The sequence below is a fragment of the Bombina bombina genome, chromosome 5 (genome assembly GCF_027579735.1).
Source record: "Bombina bombina isolate aBomBom1 chromosome 5, aBomBom1.pri, whole genome shotgun sequence".
Taxonomy (NCBI): Eukaryota; Metazoa; Chordata; class Amphibia; order Anura; family Bombinatoridae; genus Bombina; species Bombina bombina.
In genome coordinates this window covers 145,173,449-145,196,298 of record NC_069503.1, presented here as the reverse complement: position 1 = coordinate 145,196,298, position 22,850 = coordinate 145,173,449, and the positions used below count along the sequence as shown (strand labels likewise).

Below are 22,850 nucleotides of genomic sequence, written 5' to 3'. Positions count from 1 at the left end.
TGGCCGTCATCTGTAACGTTGCCCTCATCTCTAACGTGGCCCTCATCTCTAACGTGGCCCTCTTCTCTAACATGACCCTTATCTGTAACATGGCCCTTATCTCTAACTTGGCCCTTCCTGTGATTCTTATGCCTCTAGCCTTTTATCTTTGAATGTGCACCTTGCTGTACCCAGCAGCTGATTGGCTGCAGCAGTGAGATCAGTGAAGGGGAGCATAAAAAAACAACACTCCAACTATGTGGGTAAAGGAGGAAATATTGCAAAGCATACATGCAATTACAAGGTGTAGACAGACAAACTTGTTTTTCAGTTCCACTGTAATTCCCCCCTAAGATTCTTTTACACCATCCCTAAAAGGCAGCAAAATTGATATTTCAATGCAGAGTGTTAAAGACAGAAACCAGCTTCAGTGTCAGGTTGAGAAATGACTTAGCAGTGAACGGGTTAAATACAATCTGCCTTTAAAGTCACGTTAAACACTAAATACACTTTAAAAGTATAGTATTGGGGTTAGTCTCTGCCTCCCTCTAGTTATGGGTCCTGCCATGTTTAAACCTAGCTTTCACTACATTCCAGTGCTGACGTATTGCATGTGTGCAGCAACTCTCTTCTGATATCTGTGGTGAAGCCTAGCACCCATAATTCTAGTTAGGTGGGTGAAATGTATATAGTGTTTAATGTCCCTTTAAAGGGACATTAAACACTAAGGCCTAGATTTAGAGTTCGGCGGTAGCCGTCAAAACCAGCGTTAGAGGCTCCTAACGCTGGTTTTGGCCGCCCGCTGGTATTTGGAGTCAGTGATTAAAGGGTCTAACGCTCACTTTACAGCCGCGACTTTTCCATACCGCAGATCCCCCTACGCCATTTGCGTAGCCTATCTTTTCAATGGGATCTTTCTAACGCTGGTATTTAGAGTCATTTCTGCAGTGAGCGTTAGAGCTCTAACGACAAGATTCCAGCCGCCTGAAAAAAGCAGGAGTTAAGAGCTTTCTGGCTAACGCCGGTTCATAAAGCTCTTAACTACTGTACCCTAAACTACACTAACACCCATAAACTACCTATGTACCCCTAAACCGAGGTCCCCCCACATCGCCGCCACTCGATTAAAATTTTTAACCCCTAATCTGCCGACCGCCACCTACGTTATACTTATGTACCCCTAATCTGCTGCCCCTAACCCCGCCGACCCCTATATCATATTTATTAACCCCTAACTTGCCCCACACAACGTCGCCGCAAGCTACTTAAAATAATTAACCCCTAATCTTCCGACCGCAAATCGCCGCCACCTACGTTATCCCTATGTACCCCTAATCTTCTGCCCCTAACATCGCCGACCCCTATGTTATATTTATTAACCCCTAATCTGCCCCCCACAACGTCGCCGACACCTACCTACACTTATTAACCCCTAATCTGCCGAGCGGACCTGAGCGCTACTATAATAAAGTTATTAACCCCTAATCCGCCTCACTAACCCTATCATAAATAGTATTAACCCCTAATCTGCCCTCCCTAACATCGCCGACACCTACCTTCAATTATTAACCCCTAATCTGCCGACCGGAGCTCACCGCTATTCTAATAAATGTATTAACCCCTAAAGCTAAGTCTAACCCTAACACTAACACCCCCCTAACTTAAATATAATTTTTATCTAACAAAATAAATTAACTCTTATTAAATAAATGATTCCTATTTAAAGCTAAATACTTACCTGTAAAATAAACCCTAATATAGCTACAATATAAATAATAATTATATTATAGCTATTTTAGGATTAATATTTATTTTACAGGTAACTTTGTATTTATTTTAACCAGGTACAATAGCTATTAAATAGTTAAGAACTATTTAATAGTTACCTAGTTAAAATAATTACAAATTTACCTGTAAAATAAATCCTAACCTAAGATATAATTAAACCTAACACTACCCTATCAATAAAATAATTAAATAAACTACCTACAATTACCTACAATTAACCTAACACTACACTATCAATAAATTAATTAAACACAATTGCTACAAATAAATACAATTAAATAAACTATCTAAAGTACAAAAAATAAAAAAGAACTAAGTTACAGAAAATAAAAAAATATTTACAAACATAAGAAAAATATTACAACAATTTTAAACTAATTACACCTACTCTAAGCCCCCTAATAAAATAACAAAGACCCCCAAAATAAAAAATTCCCTACCCTATTCTAAAATACAAAAGTTACAAGCTCTTTTACCTTACCAGCCCTGAACAGGGCCCTTTGCGGGGCATGCCCCAAGAATTTCAGCTCTTTTGCCTGTAAAAAAAAACATACAATACCCCCCCCCCCAACATTACAACCCACCACCCACATACCCCTAATCTAACCCAAACCCCCCTTAAATAAACCTAACACTAAGCCCCTGATGATCTTCCTACCTTGTCTTCACCATGCCAGGTTCACCGATCCGTCCTGGCTCCAAGATCTTCATCCAACCCAAGCGGGGGTTGGCGATCCATAATCCGGTGCTCCAAAGTCTTCCTCCTATCCGGCAAGAAGAGGACATCCGGACCGGCAAACATCTTCTCCAAGCGGCATCTTCTATGTTCTTCCATCCGATGACGACCGGCTCCATCTTGAAGACCTCCAGCGCGGATCCATCCTCTTCTTCCGACGACTAGACGACGAATGACGGTTCCTTTAAGGGACGTCATCCAAGATGGCGTCCCTCGAATTCCGATTGGCTGATAGGATTCTATCAGCCAATCGGAATTAAGGTAGGAATTTTCTGATTGGCTGATGGAATCAGCCAATCAGAATCAAGTTCAATCCGATTGGCTGATCCAATCAGCCAATCAGATTGAGCTCGCATTCTATTGGCTGTTCCGATCAGCCAATACAATGCGAGCTCAATCTGATTGGCTGATTGGATCAGCCAATCGGATTGAACTTGATTCTGATTGGCTGATTCCATCAGCCAATCAGAAAATTCCTACCTTAATTCCGATTGGCTGATAGAATTCTATCAGCCAATCGGAATTCGAGGGACGCCATCTTGGATGACGTCCCTTAAAGGAACCGTCATTCGTCGTCTAGTCGTCGGAAGAAGAGGATGGATCCGCGCTGGAGGTCTTCAAGATGGAGCCGGTCGTCATCGGATGGAAGAACATAGAAGATGCCGCTTGGAGAAGATGTTTGCCGGTCCGGATGTCCTCTTCTTGCCGGATAGGAGGAAGACTTTGGAGCACCGGATTATGGATCGCCAACCCCCGCTTGGGTTGGATGAAGATCTTGGAGCCAGGACGGATCGGTGAACCTGGCATGGTGAAGACAAGGTAGGAAGATCATCAGGGGCTTAGTGTTAGGTTTATTTAAGGGGGGTTTGGGTTAGATTAGGGGTATGTGGGTGGTGGGTTGTAATGTTGGGGGGGGGGGGTATTGTATGTTTTTTTTTACAGGCAAAAGAGCTGAAATTCTTGGGGCATGCCCCGCAAAGGGCCCTGTTCAGGGCTGGTAAGGTAAAAGAGCTTGTAACTTTTGTATTTTAGAATAGGGTAGGGAATTTTTTATTTTGGGGGTCTTTGTTATTTTATTAGGGGGCTTAGAGTAGGTGTAATTAGTTTAAAATTGTTGTAATATTTTTCTTATGTTTGTAAATATTTTTTTATTTTCTGTAACTTAGTTCTTTTTTATTTTTTGTACTTTAGATAGTTTATTTAATTGTATTTATTTGTAGCAATTGTGTTTAATTAATTTATTGATAGTGTAGTGTTAGGTTAATTGTAGGTAATTGTAGGTAGTTTATTTAATTATTTTATTGATAGGGTAGTGTTAGGTTTAATTATAACTTAGGTTAGGATTTATTTTACAGGTAAATTTGTAATTATTTTAACTAGGTAACTATTAAATAGTTCTTAACTATTTAATAGCTATTGTACCTGGTTAAAATAAATACAAAGTTACCTGTAAAATAAATATTAATCCTAAAATAGCTATAATATAAATGTAATTTATATTGTAGCTATATTAGGATTTATTTTACAGGTAAGTATTTAGCTTTAAATAGGAATCATTTATTTAATAAGAGTTAATTTATTTCGTTAGATAAAAATTATATTTAACTTAGGGGGGTGTTAGTGTTAGGGTTAGACTTAGCTTTAGGGGTTAATACATTTATTAGAATAGCGGTGAGCTCCGGTCGGCAGATTAGGGGTTAATAATTGAAGGTAGGTGTCGGCGATGTTAGGGAGGGCAGATTAGGGGTTAATACTATTTATGATAGGGTTAGTGAGGCGGGTTAGGGGTTAATAACTTTATTATAGTAGCGCTCAGGTCCGGTCGGCAGATTAGGGGTTAATAAGTGTAGGTAGGTGTCGGCGACGTTGTGGGGGGCAGATTAGGGGTTAATAAATATAACATAGGGGTCGGCGATGTTAGGGCAGCAGATTAGGGGTACATAGGGATAACGTAGGTGGCGGCGGTTTACGGAGCGGCAGATTAGGGGTTAAAAGTGTAATGCAGGGGTCAGCGATAGCGGGGGCGGCAGATTAGGGGTTAATAAGTGTAAGGCTAGGGGTGTTTAGACTCGGGGTACATGTTAGAGTGTTAGGTGCAGACGTAGGAAGTGTTTCCCCATAGGAAACAATGGGGCTGCGTTAGGAGCTGAACGCTGCTTTTTTGCAGGTGTTAGGTTTTTTTTCAGCTCAAACAGCCCCATTGTTTCCTATGGGAGAATCGTGCACAAGCACGTTTTTGAGGCCGGCCGCGTCCGTAAGCAACTCTGGTATCGAGAGTTGTATTTGCGGTAAAAATGCTCTACGCTCCTTTTTTGGAGCCTAACGCAGCATTTGTTTTAACTCTCGATACCAGAGTTAAATTTATGGTGCGGCCAGAAAAAAACCCGCGGAGCGTTAACAGCCCTTTTACCGCCAAACTCCAAATCTAGCCGTAAATAAATTATTGATAGATTATTGTATTTATAGCAAATATTAGCCTGATAATAATATATACTGTTCATGTATTTTTTTTTAAATGTCATTAGTTGTTTAAATATTAAAACAATAATGGTAACATTTTAATGTCCATAAAGCAGTGGGCGTTGCCATATTGAAACTTAAAGGGATACTGAACCCAAATTTTTTTCTTTCGTGATTCAGATAGAGCATGACATTTTAAGCAACTTTCTAATGTACTCCTATTATCAATTTTTCTTCGTTTTCTTGCTATCTTTATTTGAATAAGAATGCATCCAAGCTTTTTTTGGGGTTCAGCACTCTGGACAGCACTTTTTTATTGGTTGATGAATTTATCCACCAATCAGCAAGGACAACCCAGGTTGTTCACCAAAAATGGGCCGGCATCTAAACTTACATTCTTGCATTTCAATTAAAGATACGAAGAGAATGAAGACAATTTGATAATAGGAGTAAATTAGAAAGTTGCTTAAAATTTCATGCTCTATCTGAATCACAAAAGAAAAAAATTGGGTTCAGTGTCCCTTTAAGTTTCTCTTTCTGCTAAGGCCAATTAGTAACAGTTATAAATAGCTTGCTAGTGTGCAACCAATGACTGTGGAATACAGCTGTGTCTGCACTACCACTTTTAATAGAAACTTAGGAGGCCTACAATATTCAGAATTAAATTACAAGAAAAGGCCACACAAAAAATAATGAAAGTATATTGCAAATTTGTTTTGCTACTTATAATTAAACAATTTGAGCTAGATTACAAGTGAAGCGCTAATTTATTGCGCGCCTGTAAACGATCAAATGCGCCTGTTAACTGGTGTGCGATAACCAGCCATTACAAGTGCCTGGTTATTGCCATTGCGAGCTCTTGGTAGCAATTTGCACTCAGAAAATTAACTAGAAATCAGATTTTCAAAAAATGCCCCAATTGCACCCAAAGTAAAGAGAATAAAGACAGCAAAAAAGCAGTCATAAGGGGTTAAAGTTGGCGGTGGAGGGTATTAGAAAAAGAAACGGCACTTAAAAGTGCCTTTACATAGCAGTCTATGGGAACTGTGTGTTCCCTGTAAATATATATGCTTAAATACATATATATTTATGTGTTAATGTGTGTATTTAGCTCCCAGATCCTAAGCCTAGCTAGGTTTGCTTTTCAACAAAGGGTATCAAAAGAACAAAGCAAATTAGATCGTAGAAATAAAATTTGAAAGTTGTTTAAAATTGTATGCTCTATCTCAATGATGGCAGAACATTTTGGGGTTTCATGTCCCTTGAAAGGGACAGTAAAGTCAAGATTGTACTTTTGTAGTTCAGATATAGAGATTGCAATTTTAAACAACTTTTCCGTTTAACTTGTTCTGTTGATATCCTTTGTTGAAGAATAAACCTAGATAAAATGTATAGAGAAGTTTCCGAGTGTGCACGTGTCTTTAGAATTCTAGCAGTAATTGCACATATAAACACATAAACATATATGTATATATTCATATACATATATATTTACAATCTGCTGCCCATCGCTGTGCGACTTACCTCCTTTGCTGCGTTAGTTCTCATGTCATGTCTGACGGCATGAGAACGTGGCTCCTATTGGAGCCTATGGAAGCACTCTCTCGTGCAATGTAAACGATAGGTCCGTTCGCATTGCACCTAGCGGAAGCAATATTTTGTGCTCAACTTATAATATAGCCCTTTATATTAATATTTCAAAGTTTTTAATGTCCCTTTACATATTTTTGAATTGTATGCCTACTAACCACCTAAAGCCAATTCAAATATGTTGGTTAGGATACTTGTAATCTTTACTTCTTATTGTAAAAACAAACAAGTCTTAATTAAAGTTTTTGTTGAATGTGATGCTAATACCAAGGCGATATGTTTACAGCTTCAGCGCCATCTATGTTTCTTTGTGTAAAAGTAAGAATGACAATGTTACAAGAGTCGCAGTTTCAACATTTCTTTTTCTCTGCTATATCCTGCAGCTTCTGGTTAACTTAATGCATCCCTAACGTTATAACTATCTCAGCCATACAGATCCCCAAAAGCCAGCATGTCAGGACAATGTATACCTACCATTACGCATATCATTTCTCCTTTATGTTTTTGTACACAGTCTTCCTAACCTTCTGTACCAGGAGCATTTTTATTGTTTACCGATCTAGAGATCACAATTTCTTCTGTTAAGTGTGATCAGTCCACGGGTCATCATTACTTCTGGGATATTACTCCTCCCCAACAGGAAGTGCAAGAGGATTCACCCAGCAGAGCTGCATATAGCTCCTCCCCTCTACGTCACTCCCAGTCATTCTCTTGCACCCAACGACTAGATAGGATGTGTGAGAGGACTATGGTGATTATACTTAGTTTTATATCTTCAATCAAAAGTTTGTTATTTTAAAATAGCACCGGAGTGTGTTATTATCTCTCTGGCAGAGTTTGAAGAAGAATCTACCAGAGTTTTTGTTATGATTTTAGCCGGAGTAGTTAAGATCATATTGCTGTTTCTCGGCCATCTGAGGAGAGGTAAACTTCAGATCAGGGGACAGCGGGCAGATGAATCTGCATAGAGGTATGTAGCAGTTTTTATTTTCTGACAATGGAATTGATGAGAAAATCCTGCCATACCGATATAATGTCATGTATGTATACTTTACACTTCAGTATTCTGGGGAATGGTACTTCACTAGAATTACACTGTAAGAAATACATAAAGCTGTTTAATAACTAGAGATTATGTTTAACGTTTTTGCTGGAATGTAAAATCGTTTTCATTTACTGAGGTACTGAGTGAATAAATGTTTGGGCACTATTTTTCCACTTGGCAGTTGCTTAATCTGTTTTCTGACAGTTTCTGTTCTCCCTCACTGCTGTGTGTGAGGGGGAGGGGCCGTTTTTTGGCGCTTTTACTACGCATCAAATATTTCAGTCAGCAACTCATTGTATTCCCTGCATGATCCGGTTCATCTCTACAGAGCTCAGGGGTCTTCAAAACTTATTTTGAGGGAGGTAATTTCTCTCAGCAGAGCTGTGAGAATTATAGTTTGACTGAGATAAAAAAACGTTTATTCTGTAATTTGTTTCCTGCTTTCAGAATTTGTTATCTTTGCTAATGGGATTAAACCTTTGCTAAAGTTGTGTTGTTTACAAGGATTGAGGCTATAACTGTTTCAATTTATTAATTTTCAACTGTCATAGATCTTCTGTGCTTCTTAAAGGCACAGTACGTTTTAATATTATTCTAATTGAATTGTATTTCCAAGTTGCAAGTTTATTTGCTAGTGTGTTAAATATGTCTGATTCAGAGGATGATACCTGTGTCATTTGTTGCAATGCCAAAGTGGAGCCCAATAGAAATTTATGTACTAACTGTATTGATGCTACTTTAAATAAAAGTCAATCTGTACAAATTGAACAAATTTCACCAAACAACGAGGGGAGAGTTATGCCGACTAACTCGCCTCACGTGTCAGTACCTACATCTCCCGCTCAGAGGGAGGTGCGTGATATTGTAGCGCCGAGTACATCTGGGCGGCCATTACAAATCACATTACAGGATATGGCTACTGTTATGACTGAGGTTTTGGCTAAATTACCAGAACTAAGAGGTAAGCGTGATCACTCTGGGGTGAGAACAGAGTGCGCTGATAATATTAGGGCCATGTCAGACACTGCGTCACAGGTGGCAGAACATGAGGACGGAGAACTTCATTCTGTGGGTGACGGTTCTGATCCAAACAGACTGGATTCAGATATTTCAAATTTTAAATTTAAACTGGAAAACCTCCGTGTATTACTAGGGGAGGTGTTAGCGGCTCTGAATGATTGTAACACAGTTGCAATACCAGAGAAAATGTGTAGGTTGGATAAATATTTTGCGGTACCGACGAGTACTGAGGTTTTTCCTATACCTAAGAGACTTACTGAAATTGTTACTAAGGAGTGGGATAGACCCGGTGTGCCGTTCTCACCCCCTCCGATATTTAGAAAAATGTTTCCAATAGACGCCACCACAAGGGACTTATGGCAAACGGTCCCTAAGGTGGAGGGAGCAGTTTCTACCTTAGCTAAGCGTACCACTATCCCGGTGGAGGATAGCTGTGCTTTTTCAGATCCAATGGATAAAAAGTTAGAGGGTTACCTTAAGAAAATGTTTGTTCAACAAGGTTTTATATTGCAACCCCTTGCATGCATTGCGCCGATCATGGCTGCAGCGGCATTCTGGATTGAGTCTCTGGAAGAGAACATTGGTTCAGCTACTCTGGACGACATTACGGACAGGCTTAGAGTCCTTAAACTAGCTAATTCATTCATTTCGGAGGCCGTAGTACATCTTACTAAACTTACGGCGAAGAATTCAGGATTCGCCATTCAGGCACGCAGGGCGCTGTGGCTAAAATCCTGGTCAGCTGATGTTACTTCTAAGTCTAAATTGCTTAATATACCTTTCAAAGGGCAGACCTTATTCGGGCCCGGGTTGAAAGAGATTATCGCTGACATTACAGGAGGTAAAGGCCATGCCCTGCCTCAGGACAAAGCCAAAGCCAAGACTAGACAGTCTAATTTTCGTTCCTTTCGTAATTTCAAAGCAGGAGCAGCATCAACTTCCTCTGCACCAAAACAGGAAGGAGCTGTTGCTCGCTACAGACAAGGCTGGAAACCTAACCAGTCCTGGAACAAGGGCAAGCAGACTAGGAAACCTGCTGCTGCCCCTAAAACAGCATGAATTGAGGGCCCCCGATCCGGGATCGGATCTAGTGGGGGGCAGACTTTCTCTCTTCGCCCAGGCTTGGGCAAGAGATGTTCAGGATCCCTGGGCGCTAGAGATAATATCTCAGGGATACCTTCTGGACTTCAAATACTCTCCTCCAAGAGAGAGATTTCATCTGTCAAGATTGTCAACAATCCAGACAAAGAAAGAGGCGTTTCTACGCTGCGTACAAGAGCTCTTGTTAATGGGAGTAATCCATCCAGTTCCACGATCGGAACAGGGACAGGGGTTTTACTCAAATCTGTTTGTGGTTCCCAAAAAAGAGGGAACTTTCAGACCAATCCTGGACTTAAAGATCCTAAACAAATTCCTAAGAGTTCCATCGTTCAAGATGGAGACTATTCGGACAATTTTACCTATGATCCAAGAGGGTCAGTACATGACCACTGTAGATTTAAAGGATGCTTACCTTCACATACCGATTCACAAAGATCATTATCGGTACCTAAGGTTTGCCTTCCTAGACAGGCATTACCAGTTTGTGGCTCTTCCATTCGGATTGGCTACAGCTCCAAGAATCTTCACAAAGGTTCTGGGTGCTCTTCTGGCGGTACTAAGACCGCGGGGAATCTCGGTAGCTCCATACCTAGACGACATTCTGATACAAGCTTCAAGCTTTCAAACTGCCAAGTCTCATACAGAGTTAGTGCTGGCATTTCTAAGGTCACATGGATGGAAGGTGAACGAAAAGAAAAGTTCACTCGTTCCACTCACAAGAGTTCCCTTCCTGGGGACTCTTATAGATTCTGTAGAAATGAAGATTTACCTGACAGAGGACAGGCTAACAAGACTTCAAAGTGCTTGCCGCACCCTTCATTCCATTCAACACCCGTCAGTGGCTCAATGCATGGAGGTAATCGGCTTAATGGTAGCGGCAATGGACATAGTACCCTTTGCACGCTTACACCTCAGACCACTGCAACTGTGCATGCTAAGTCAGTGGAATGGGGATTACTCAGACTTATCCCCTTCTCTGAATCTGGATCAAGAGACCAGAAATTCTCTTCTATGGTGGCTTTCTCGGCCACATCTGTCCAGGGGGATGCCATTCAGCAGACCAGACTGGACAATTGTAACAACAGACGCCAGCCTTCTAGGTTGGGGTGCCGTCTGGAATTCTCTGAAGGCTCAGGGACAATGGAGTCAGGAGGAGAGTCTCCTGCCAATAAACATTCTGGAATTGAGAGCAGTTCTCAATGCCCTCCTGGCTTGGCCCCAGTTGACAACTCGGGGGTTCATCAGGTTTCAGTCGGACAACATCACGACTGTAGCTTACATCAACCATCAGGGAGGGACAAGAAGCTCCCTAGCTATGATGGAAGTATCAAAGATAATTCGCTGGGCAGAGTCTCACTCTTGCCACCTGTCAGCAATCCACATCCCGGGAGTGGAGAACTGGGAGGCGGATTTCTTAAGTCGTCAGACTTTTCATCCGGGGGAGTGGGAACTTCATCCGGAGGTCTTTGCCCAAATACTTCGACGTTGGGGCAAACCAGAGATAGATCTCATGGCGTCTCGACAGAACGCCAAGCTTCCTCGTTACGGGTCCAGATCCAGGGATCCAGGAGCAGTCCTGATAGATGCTCTGACAGCACCTTGGGACTTCAGGATGGCTTACGTGTTTCCACCCTTCCCGTTGCTTCCTCGATTGATTGCCAGAATCAAACAAGAGAGAGCATCAGTGATTCTAATAGCACCTGCGTGGCCACGCAGGACTTGGTATGCAGACCTGGTGGACATGTCATCCTGTCCACCTTGGTCTCTACCTCTGAAACAGGACCTTCTGATACAGGGTCCCTTCAAACATCAAAATCTAACTTCTCTGAAGCTGACTGCTTGGAAATTGAACGCTTGATTTTATCAAGACGTGGGTTTTCTGAGTCAGTTATTGATACCTTAATACAGGCTAGGAAACCTGTTACCAGAAAGATTTACCATAAGATATGGCGTAAATACCTATATTGGTGTGAATCCAAAGGTTACTCTTGGAGTAAGGTTAGGATTCCTAGGATATTGTCTTTTCTACAAGAAGGTTTAGAAAAGGGTTTATCTGCTAGTTCATTAAAGGGACAGATCTCAGCTCTGTCCATTCTGTTACACAAACGTCTGTCAGAAGTTCCTGACGTCCAGGCTTTTTGTCAGGCTTTGGCCAGGATTAAGCCTGTGTTTAAAACTGTTGCTCCACCATGGAGTTTAAACCTTGTTCTTAATGTTTTACAGGGCGTTCCGTTTGAACCCCTTCATTCCATTGATATAAAGTTGTTATCTTGGAAAGTTCTATTTTTAATGGCTATTTCCTCGGCTCGAAGAGTCTCTGAATTATCAGCCTTACATTGTGATTCTCCTTATTTGATTTTTCATTCGGATAAGGTAGTCCTGCGTACTAAACCTGGGTTCTTACCTAAGGTAGTTACTAACAGGAATATCAATCAAGAGATTGTTGTTCCTTCTTTATGCCCAAATCCTTCTTCAAAGAAGGAACGTCTACTGCAGAACCTGGATGTAGTCCGTGCTCTAAAATTTTACTTACAGGCAACTAAGGAATTTCGACAAACGTCTTCTCTGTTTGTCATTTACTCTGGGCAGAGGAGAGGTCAAAAAGCTTCCGCTACCTCTCTTTCTTTTTGGCTTCGTAGCATAATTCGTTTAGCTTATGAGACTGCTGGACAGCAGCCTCCTGAAAGAATTACAGCTCATTCTACTAGAGCTGTGGCTTCCACTTGGGCCTTCAAGAATGAGGCCTCTGTTGAACAGATTTGCAAGGCTGCAACTTGGTCTTCTCTTCATACTTTTTCCAAATTTTACAAATTTGACACTTTTGCTTCATCGGAGGCTATTTTTGGGAGAAAGGTTCTTCAGGCAGTGGTTCCTTCTGTATAAAGAGCCTGCCTATCCCTCCCGTCATCCGTGTACTTTTGCTTTGGTATTGGTATCCCAGAAGTAATGATGACCCGTGGACTGATCACACTTAACAGAAGAAAACATAATTTATGCTTACCTGATAAATTCCTTTCTTCTGTAGTGTGATCAGTCCACGGCCCGCCCTGTTTTTAAGGCAGGTAAATATTTTTTAATTTATACTCCAGTCACCACTTCACCCTTGGCTTTTCCTTTCTCGTTGGTCCTTGGTCGAATGACTGGGAGTGACGTAGAGGGGAGGAGCTATATGCAGCTCTGCTGGGTGAATCCTCTTGCACTTCCTGTTGGGGAGGAGTAATATCCCAGAAGTAATGATGACCCGTGGACTGATCACACTACAGAAGAAAGGAATTTATCAGGTAAGCATAAATTATGTTTTTCCATCTTATAATGATCATATTAATTTGCCTATGTTTCATATGTCCTCAAGTATTAGACATGTATGTTGTGTAGTTTAACCACACTTGTAAATAAGTATATTTTATTTTAAGATTTTTTTTATCAACCAATTATTTCATAAAGAAAATTTATATTAGAAGAAATATTATTATTATTTTTATTTTATATATTATTATTTTTTTATATATATTTTAACCAGATCATCATGAAATCTTGCTCTGGAATTGATTATAAGGAATTTTATATTTTCCTTAAAATAATTGCTGAACACAGAATTCAAGTATTACAAACTTCCAATGAGGCGGATACATATTATACAAGCTGTTGTGGCAAGGAATCTCTGATATATCCCGGACATTTGCACTATGTGTTTGACCTTGAGAAGACTATGGACATTTTGTCATCATTGATAAATAATGAAGATTTCAAAAGACTGGACAAAGAATCTCTCTCTCCTCCTCCTGAGGAATTATTGCAGAGTTTGAAGACTGCAATTGCTCATAGAACACATCATTTAAACCGACATTAAGATATATATATATATATATATATATATATATATATATATATATATATATATAATTTACATCAGTAACTAATGCATTTTAAAATGACTGCATACTAAATAAATGTTTTACAACCATTGAAACTGATATTTTGCCTTCACATTTTGCATTAGTCTTTAAGAAAACCCTCATTTGCTGATACATTTTAGGGACAGACAGATATAAATGACCTTCAGCTCAGATCAAACAAGCACTGTGAAACATGTTGTAGGTACGGGGATCTAATATCTAGAGCATCAACTCCATCCTTTCTATGGATAGTGAAAGAAAACACAATTCCCTTCTATTGGCAGTGAGAGTCCACAAGAACATTCATAACCTAGGGAAATTACTCTACCTGGCCACCAGGAGGAGGCAAGGACACTCCAAACAAAGCTATAAATATCCCTCCCACTTCCCCCACCCTCTCAGTAGTTCTTTGTCTTGTATCATGGAGGTAGACAGAGAGATGTGCTTTGTAAAGAAGAAATTAAGTTTATCATGGATTGACTTTAATTGAGAGCCAGGGATCATATAACCATATAAATCTAATTAGAGTATTGATATATATAATATTGATTGACGCTGGGCCTCCCATACCTCTTTCCAGTCTAACCCCTAGTCCCCTGTCTGATAACGTGGTGTGTCTCACACTAAATTACAGAGTTATCATAGGTAAGTTGTCCCCTCTCTCATGGCAACTTGTCTAATAGAGAGGTGGTGTAAAGTTGTGTCCCTGTGGCTACACTAGGTGCACTGTGTACATCCTGGCCCCTTTTAATGCAGGCAGTGACATATCATAAGCAGAACAGTGTACCGGGTATCCAGCCATATTTATACAGTTGAGAGGGGAGCTCTTCAGGCACGCTGGTATACAGGACACAGACAGGCATTTTGTCCTAATGCATGGACCTACGACACCCAGACATATGTCACGCAGGGGTGTTTCTGATACGTACGCACCAGACCTCGCTACTGGGTTCTTCAGTTACTTAATTTACAACTGTGCTGGCCCACCCTTCATTTGGTGGGATATTGTCACTACTACAGCCCACAGGCCTTTAATTGATACAGGCCACAGCGGTGGGGGGAGAAACAGATTCCTGCTGTAGGCAGAGCTTTCGCACCATTTCCGATTCATATCAACTGCGCATCAAACCTGTGGGAGAGCAGCTGCAACACGGCTTGGCAGGACCAGAGGTGGTAAGACTCCCTAAACAGGGCTTAAAGGGGAACAGTTGATTGGTGCATAGGAAACCAGGTACTCCACAGTGAAGCTTATGATTGTTGCCACAATCGTCATTACCCAACACAATATTATGTATGACTACTCTAATAGAGTCTGGAGGAATCTTCCTCTGTAAATTCCATTGACAACAGTAAATGCATGCTTTACAAATTAATTACTGTATTCCCTCCAGCACAACTATGCAATTGTTGCCTAGCATATGTCCTGACGTCTTATTCAGGAGGCCCAAGCGGACAGACTGCTGAGGAGCTCCTGCGTGACCTGTCTCCAGCAGGCTCTACTATGGCTTTTCAAATCTCGGCTGATGCAGACATCCCTGTCCAACAGCCTATGAATGCCACCACATTCATTCCAGAACAGAGAGTGGTACGACCCCGGCTGGGGTGGGCCTTTTACCTAATTACCTCACTGCCAAAATACAGGCTGCTGTGTCTGCTGCCTTGAGTGCTAGGCCAGTATCAGGGAAGAGGAAGGTTAAACATTTCTCTCCAGTACGTAGTCCATGTGCAGTGGCGGAGGCTGTGTCCGACAGATTTGGTGTAACCTGCTGATGACAACCCCTTAGTTAGCTCTAAAGGTGAACTTCCTTCCTCTGACCCTCCTGAAGGAGAGTCGGTAGAGGACTCTGAGGAGGTACGATTAGTTTAAAGTGGAGCAGCTCCAGCTTCTGCTTAAAGGGACAGTCTAGTCAAAATTAAACTTTTATGATTAGATAGGGCATGTCATTTTAAACAACTTTCCAATTTACTTTTGTCATCAAATTTCCTTTATTCTCTTGGTATTCTTAGTTGAAAGCTAAACCTAGCTAGGCTCATATGCTTATTTCTATACCCTTGAAGGCCGCCTCTTATCTGAATGCATTTTACACTTTTTTAACATCTAGACAGCGTTAATTCATGTGTGCCATATAGATAACGTTGTGCTCATGCACATGGAGTTACCTAGGAGTCAGCATTGATTGGCTAAGAAACAAGTCTGTCAAAATAACTGAGATAAGGGGGCAGTCTGCAGATGCTTAGATACAAGGTAATCACAGAGGTAAAAAGTATATTAATATAACAGTGTTGGTTATGCAAAACTGGGGAATGGGAAATAAAGAGATTATCTATTTTTTAAACAATAACAATTCTGGAGTAGACTGTCCTTTTAAAAGGGTTCTATCTACCCTGGGGATCCCGGTGGCAAAACCGAAGAGAGAGTCCCCCACGGCTACCTGGAAACCCACCCAGTGGTGGAATAAAAACAAACAGCCCGAGAAGGCTTTCCAGGATAATAAGTCAGCATGATGGCATCATCCCTGACCTGGGACCAGGTCATGTAGGAGGCAGACTTTCTATGTTGCAGAGGGAATGGGTTCAGTTCATCCAAGACCTTTGGGTGCTGAACAATGTTTGCTGGACAATGTTTGCCAGGGATAGAGAATAAGCTTTTAGTTCTGTCCCCCAAGGGACTGCTTCTTGCTGAGAGCATCAGGAAACTAATCTGCTGTGTGTGAGTGGTGGTTCCAGTTCCCCCATCAGAGAAGGGAAAAGGGTTCTACTCCAATCTCTTAGTGTTTCCCAAAAAAAGGGCAGATTCCGGCCTATTTTGGTCCTGAAAGGACTCAACAGATTCATAATAGTTCCCACCAGCAAGATGGAAACGATAAGATCCATCCTTCCCCTGGTTCAAGAGGGTCAGTTCATGTCTACAATAGACCTAAAGGACGCATACCTTCACATTCTGATACACAGATCATTACCGTTTCCTACGGTTCGCCTTTGTAGACTTCCAGTTTGCACACTTCCAGTTTGTTGCGCTTCCATTTGGACTGGCTATGGCACCCCAAATGTTCACCAAGGTGCTGGGGGGTCTGCTGGCTGCAGTTCGTCTGCAGGGGATCGCAGTAGCTCCATACCTGGACGTCATTCTGGTTCAGACTCCCTCTTTGCCAGTGGCTTAGGACCACACGCAGAGGTTACTCTCGTGCCTTCGGGCGCACAGTTGGAAAGTCAATCTTGATTAGAGCTCCCTTGTCCCGGTAACAAGGGTAACTTTTTTGGGAACAATTATAGACTCTGTCAATATGTGCATTTACCTCACAGATCAGTGCAGAGAGAAGCTTCAGAAGGCTTGTCACCTGCTTCAGTCCACTGCTCATCCTTCAGTGGCATAATGCATTAAGGTGATGGGTCTAATGGTTGCGGCATCGGATGCTTGTACCGTTTGCTCGCTTTCATCTGAGACCACTATAGTTGTGTATGCTCAGAGAATGGAATAGAGATCATTCAGATCTGTTGCAGATAATCTGTCTGGACGAGAAGGAGTCTTGCCTAGTGGCAATCCCCAACTCCAGTTCTAGGAACATCTTTCTGTCACCCCTCTTGGGTAACAATCTCCACAGACTCGAGTCTGTCCGGCTGGGGTTCAGTGTGGGGTTCTCTGAGAGCCCAAGGAACTTGGTATCTCTTCCGATCAACATTCTCGAGTTGAGAGCTATATACAATGCGCTTTTAGCTTGGCCTCAGCTGTGTTCTGTCTGTTATATCCAGTTCCAATCTGACATCACATCAACCATAAGGGAGGCACACAGAGCTCTCTGGCGATGCAGGAGCTGTCTCAAATCCTGCTATGGGTGGAGAGACATCAATGTAAAAAACCACTAATCACATCCCAGGTGTGGAGAATTGGAAAAGCTGATTTCCTGAGCAGACAGACTCTCCATTCAAGGGAGTGGTGTCACGCCGCTCCTGCCAGCTCCTGTATCGCCGCTCCTGTTGCCTTGGCCGTTTCCATGGATGCGGCGGTTCCTGTGGGCATGTGGTGATGATGTCACTTCCATTCTGATGCTGGCCGGATCACCTGGGGGCCCTCTTTTGGCGCGGATCTGCGCCTATGTAAGTTTGAGGATTTCTTTCCTCTGTGCCCAAGTATAGGTTGTATTGTGCTCCCTGGGTGCTAGTGTTATTGTTCTTGAACTGCTGTTTGCCTTATTGATGCTGAACTTTTCCTGTCTGTGACCACTCTACTGATTAACCCTGAACTGCTGATTGCCTTATAGATGCTAAACTCTGCTTGTATGTGACCACTCTCTGATTAACCCCTGAACTGCTGATTCCCTTACTGTTGCTGTACCCTGTTTGTCTCTGACCATTCTTCTGTTTAACCCCTGAACTGCTGGTTCTCTGGATTACCTTGTTGTTGCCGAACTCTGCTTGCCCGACTACTCTCCAATTAACCCCTCTGGTGCTGTGGAGGATTGCCTTGTTGTTGCTGAACTCTGCTTGCCTGACTACTCTCCTATTAACCCCTCTGGTGCCGTGAAGGATTGCCCTCTCTGCTGTGAGTGCCACTTACCTCATTTAATTATCTGTTCTCTTGTTCTGGGATATTTCCTTATCCTTCCACTTGACGCTGGAATAAGAAGACTACTTGTTAAGTTTGGTCTGATAGGGAAATATCCCACGAGCATTACAAGTGGTCCCTGAATCAGGAGGTGTTTCTGGAAATAACTCGCAAATGGGGTATTCCTGGCATAGATCTGATGGCTTCCCGCTTCAATGCCAAGCTTCCAAAGTATGAATCAAGGTCCAGGGATCCTCAGGCGGAGCTTGCGAACGTTCTAGCAGTCCCGTGGAACTTCAACCTAATTTATCTGTTTCCACTGATTGTTCTCCTGCCTTGAATGGTTGCTTTGATCAAGCAGGAGGGAATACCAACTAGTCTGATAGCCCCTGCATGGCCATGCGGGACTTGGTACACATACCTAGTGGACATGTCTTCTGCTCATCCTTGGCAGTTGCCTCTTCGTCAGTACCTTCTGACTCAGGGCCCGTTCTTTTATCAAAACCTACATACTCTGAGGCTGATTGCCTGAAGATTGAACAATTGATCTTATCTCAGAGAGGCTTCTCTGACAGTGTGATTGATACTCTTATCCATTCTCACAATCCTGTCACCATCTACTACAAGGTCTGGAGGACTTATCTTCCTTGGTGTGACCAGTGAGGTTTCTCTTGGCGTAGAGTGAAGACTCCATGTATTCTACAGTTTCTCAAGGAGGGTCTGGAAAAGGGCCTGACGGACAGTTCTATCAAGGATCAGATCTCTGCCCTTTCTATTTTGTTTTACAAGAAATTGTCTAGTTTGCCAGATGTTCAGGCGTTTGTTCAGGCTTTGGTCAGAATCTGACCTGTTTTCAAACCTGTTGTTCCTCCTTGTAGACTAAATTTTGTGTTTTAATTTCTTTAGAGGTCTCCGTTTGAACCTCTGCATGCTGTAGATATTAAGTTGCTCACTTGAAAAATGGCTTTCTTGTTAGCTATTTCCTCTGCTAGCAGAGTGTCAAAGCTTTCGGCTTTAATGTGTGATCCTCCGTATCTGGTGATTCATCAGTAAAAGGCTGTTTTGAGGACTCAACTAGGTTTTCTACCCAAGATAGGTAATACTCGCAACATCAACCAGGAGATTGTTGTTCCTTCACTTTGTCCCAATATATCATCCTCCAAAGAGAGATTGTTACATAATTTGGATGTGGTCAGAGCGTTGGAGTTTTACCTTTACGCTACAAAGGAGTTTTGTCAATCTTCTTCCTTATTCATCCTGTATACTGGTAAGCGCAAGGGGCAGAAGGCCTCAGCAGTCACTATTTCCTTTTGCATTTTCTACTATTTGGGCCTTTAAGAATGAGACCTCAGTTCAACAGATCTGCAAAACTGCAACTTGGTCTTCATTACACACTTTCACAACGTTCTATAAATTTTATGTTTTTGCCTTAGCAGAGGCATCTTTTGGGAGAAGGGTTCTACAAGCGGTGGTACAACATAGTACTTAGAACTGCCTTCCCTACTTTTTCCATCCCTAACATTCATGGACTCCAGTTTGGGTATTGGTTATGAATGCTCTAATGGACTCTCACTGCCATTAGAAGAAAATTAAAATTTATGTTTACTTGATAAATTAATTTCCTTCTTGGCAGTAAGAGTCCACAAACCCGCCCGGATGCTAAATGTGTAGTGGTGGCAGTCGGTTTTTTGCACCTCTGTACCCCTTGTATCTCTCTTCAATTTTCCTTATCCTTGACTTGAACTACTGAGAGGGTAGGGGAAGTGGGAGGGATATTTATAGCTTTAGAATATAACAGAGGGGCACCTCACATGCAGGATCATCAAACACAAATATGAACACAATATAATATAGGCCAAATGGGTACTCACATATTAATAGAGCACACCAATGTGCTAGTAGGTGCAGGCTGTAGAATTATCGGGTGTAACAGCTCACCCACAGCTGGGATTTTAAGTGCACTGCAATGGATATAAAGCATAGATAGAAGGCACTACATGTGCACATCAATCAGAGTATAACCATATATTTTGCTAATGTCAAAAAATGTATTCAATGAAAGATGGAATGTAAATCATTGTGGGTAACTGAAAATCATTACTGATGAGATGCAATATAAAATGAAATGTATATATATATATATATATCTCTGTTATTTTAGAGATGTATTATGAAATTAAATGTATATTTCTTTTCTATGTTACCATTTGTGGGTATAGGATATATGTTGCTTATTAAGATTGCTGCTCCATATATGTGATGTAAGATAGGGCATACAGCTTTAGTGGTCATATGGGTAGAATCTGAGTGTAGAGCCTGAATATGCAGGTGTATGCAACTAATCAATTAGAGAACACGCCCCCTAAAAGGGAGGCTATGGTTCATTTGAGTTAGGTAGGAGCTATATAAAGCAGGTGTATTGGTATTGGTAAGGTGTATACTATGGCCTTATAGCGCCGAGAAATGCGTTGCATGTATAGGGGGACATTTGGATACCCTTATTCCACTTTTGTATTTGTTTTTAAACCTTTTTAATAAATACCATATTTTACAAAAATCCAAATTGAGTGGAAAGACCTTACCTGCCTGTGATTATTGAGTTACTATTGGAGTACCATTATTGGCACTTCCCTACACCTGGATCCTGCTCATTGTGAGAACCACAGTGGGGTGAGCTGACACACCTGCTATAAATCTGTCAGTCTGCATCTACCAGCACATTGGTGTGCTTGGTGAATATGTGAGTACCCATTTGACATTAGCAAAATATATGGTTATACTCTGATTGATCTGCACATGTAGTGCCTTCTATCTATGCTTTATATCCATTGCAGCGCACTGAAAATCCCAGCTGTGGGTGAGCTGTTACACCCGATAATTCTACAGCCTGCACCTACTAGCACATTGGTGTGCTCTATTAATATGTGAGTACCCATTTGGCCTATATGATATCAAGTTCATATTTGTGTTTGATGATCCTGCACATGAGGCGCCCCTCTGTACTTCTTTATATTCTACTGCTTTAACCCGGATCAATCGGTGACAAGGAGGCAGCCAACATACGAAAATATTTTGTTCACTTGGGACATTTCTTTGTAAAATCTATATGTATAATTAATATGGTTATTTGTATATTATACATTGTATCAGACATACTGTATACTGCCAACTATTAAAAAGACACTGAACCCAATTTTTTTTTCTTTTGTGATTCAAATAGAACATGACATTTTAAGCAACTTTCTAATTTACTCCTATTATCAAATTTCCTTCATTCTCTTGGTATCTTTAAGCAGTTTTACTCTTTTACAAGCACCCCCTTAGATTGTATTATATTTATAGCTTTGTTTGGGATGTCTTTGCCTCCTACTGGTGGCCAGGTAGAGTAATTCCCATAGGTTATGAATGTTCTCGTGGACTCTCACTGGCAAGAAGGAAATTAATTTATCAGGTAAGCATAAATTTTATTTTTCATATGAGCGGGCAAAATAATGCATGATTAAATATTTTATGGAGAAGTATATGTTGATTGTAATGCATATCATGTTTAAAAAGGCATTAAAATACTTAATAATTAGGACAGTTTTGCAGCTGCTCCTTGTTCTAGCTGTCTTATCCTTTTTGTAAACCTGGGATTATGTCCTGTACAATCATATTTATTATTACTACGTACATTTGTTATTGTGTTCCCTCAGTGTACAAGATAATGTGCAATATCACTGATTAATGACTCAGCCTTTTAAGGATATTTGTTAAATGTTTGAGGCTTTTATTTAAACAACACTGTATAAGTTTTACTCTTAACTTTGTTATGACAATTATGTAATAAAGATATTTATTTTAATGATGCACTGTTTTCTGTCAAACTTCATGACTGCAGATAGCACATAAAGCTAACATTCCTTATTACTGCAGATAGCGCATAAAGCTAACATTCCTTATTACTGCAGATAGCGCATAAAGCTAACATTCCTTATTACTGCAGATAGCACATAAAGCTAACATTCCTTATTACTGCAGATAGCGCATAAAGCTAACATTCCTTATTACTGCAGATAGCGCATAAAGCTAACATTCCTTATTACTGCAGATAGCGCATAAAGCTAACATTCCTTATTACTGCAGATAGCGCATAAAGCTAACATTCCTTATTACTGCAGATAGCGCATAAAGCTAACATTCCTTATTACTGCAGATAGCACATAAAGCTAACATTCTTTCCTAAGTGTACAGACGGGTACACTTAGGAATTGTCATATGACAGGTAAAATGGGGGAGCTGGAGCTCTTAGTAGCAGAAGATGACTATGATATTATCAGTGTAACTGAAACCTGGTGGGATGATTCACATGACTGGACAGTTAACTTAGAGGGTTACACTTTATTTAGGAGAGACAGGATTGCTAAAAGGGGTGGAGGAATTTGCATGTATATTAAACCTGACCTTAAACCAGCAATAAGGGAAGATATTTATGATGATACGGGTGATAATGTAGAGACCCTGTGGGTTGAAATAAGGAGTGGGGACAACAATCCTAACAAAATATTACTAGGAACATGCTACAAGACCCCCAACATTAGTGACATGGATGAAATCAACTACTAATGTAAATAGGAAAGGCTGCTAATAATAACAGTGCTGTAATTATGGCAGATTTTAACTACCCCGAAAAACTGGGCCAATGAAACTAGT

General features: G+C 41.1%; 1 protein-coding gene across 1 annotated transcript in view; it reads left to right on the top strand.

The window, feature by feature from the left end:
• Positions 1 to 13,569, top strand: part of JMJD4 (jumonji domain containing 4) — a 94,148-nt gene extending 80,579 nt beyond the window's left edge. The window contains exon 6 of the mRNA XM_053713734.1: positions 13,240 to 13,569. Within this exon, the coding sequence (XP_053569709.1) occupies positions 13,240 to 13,569 (330 nt within the window). The remainder of the gene's footprint in view (positions 1 to 13,239) is intronic.
• The last annotated feature ends 9,281 nt before the right edge of the window (positions 13,570 to 22,850 follow it).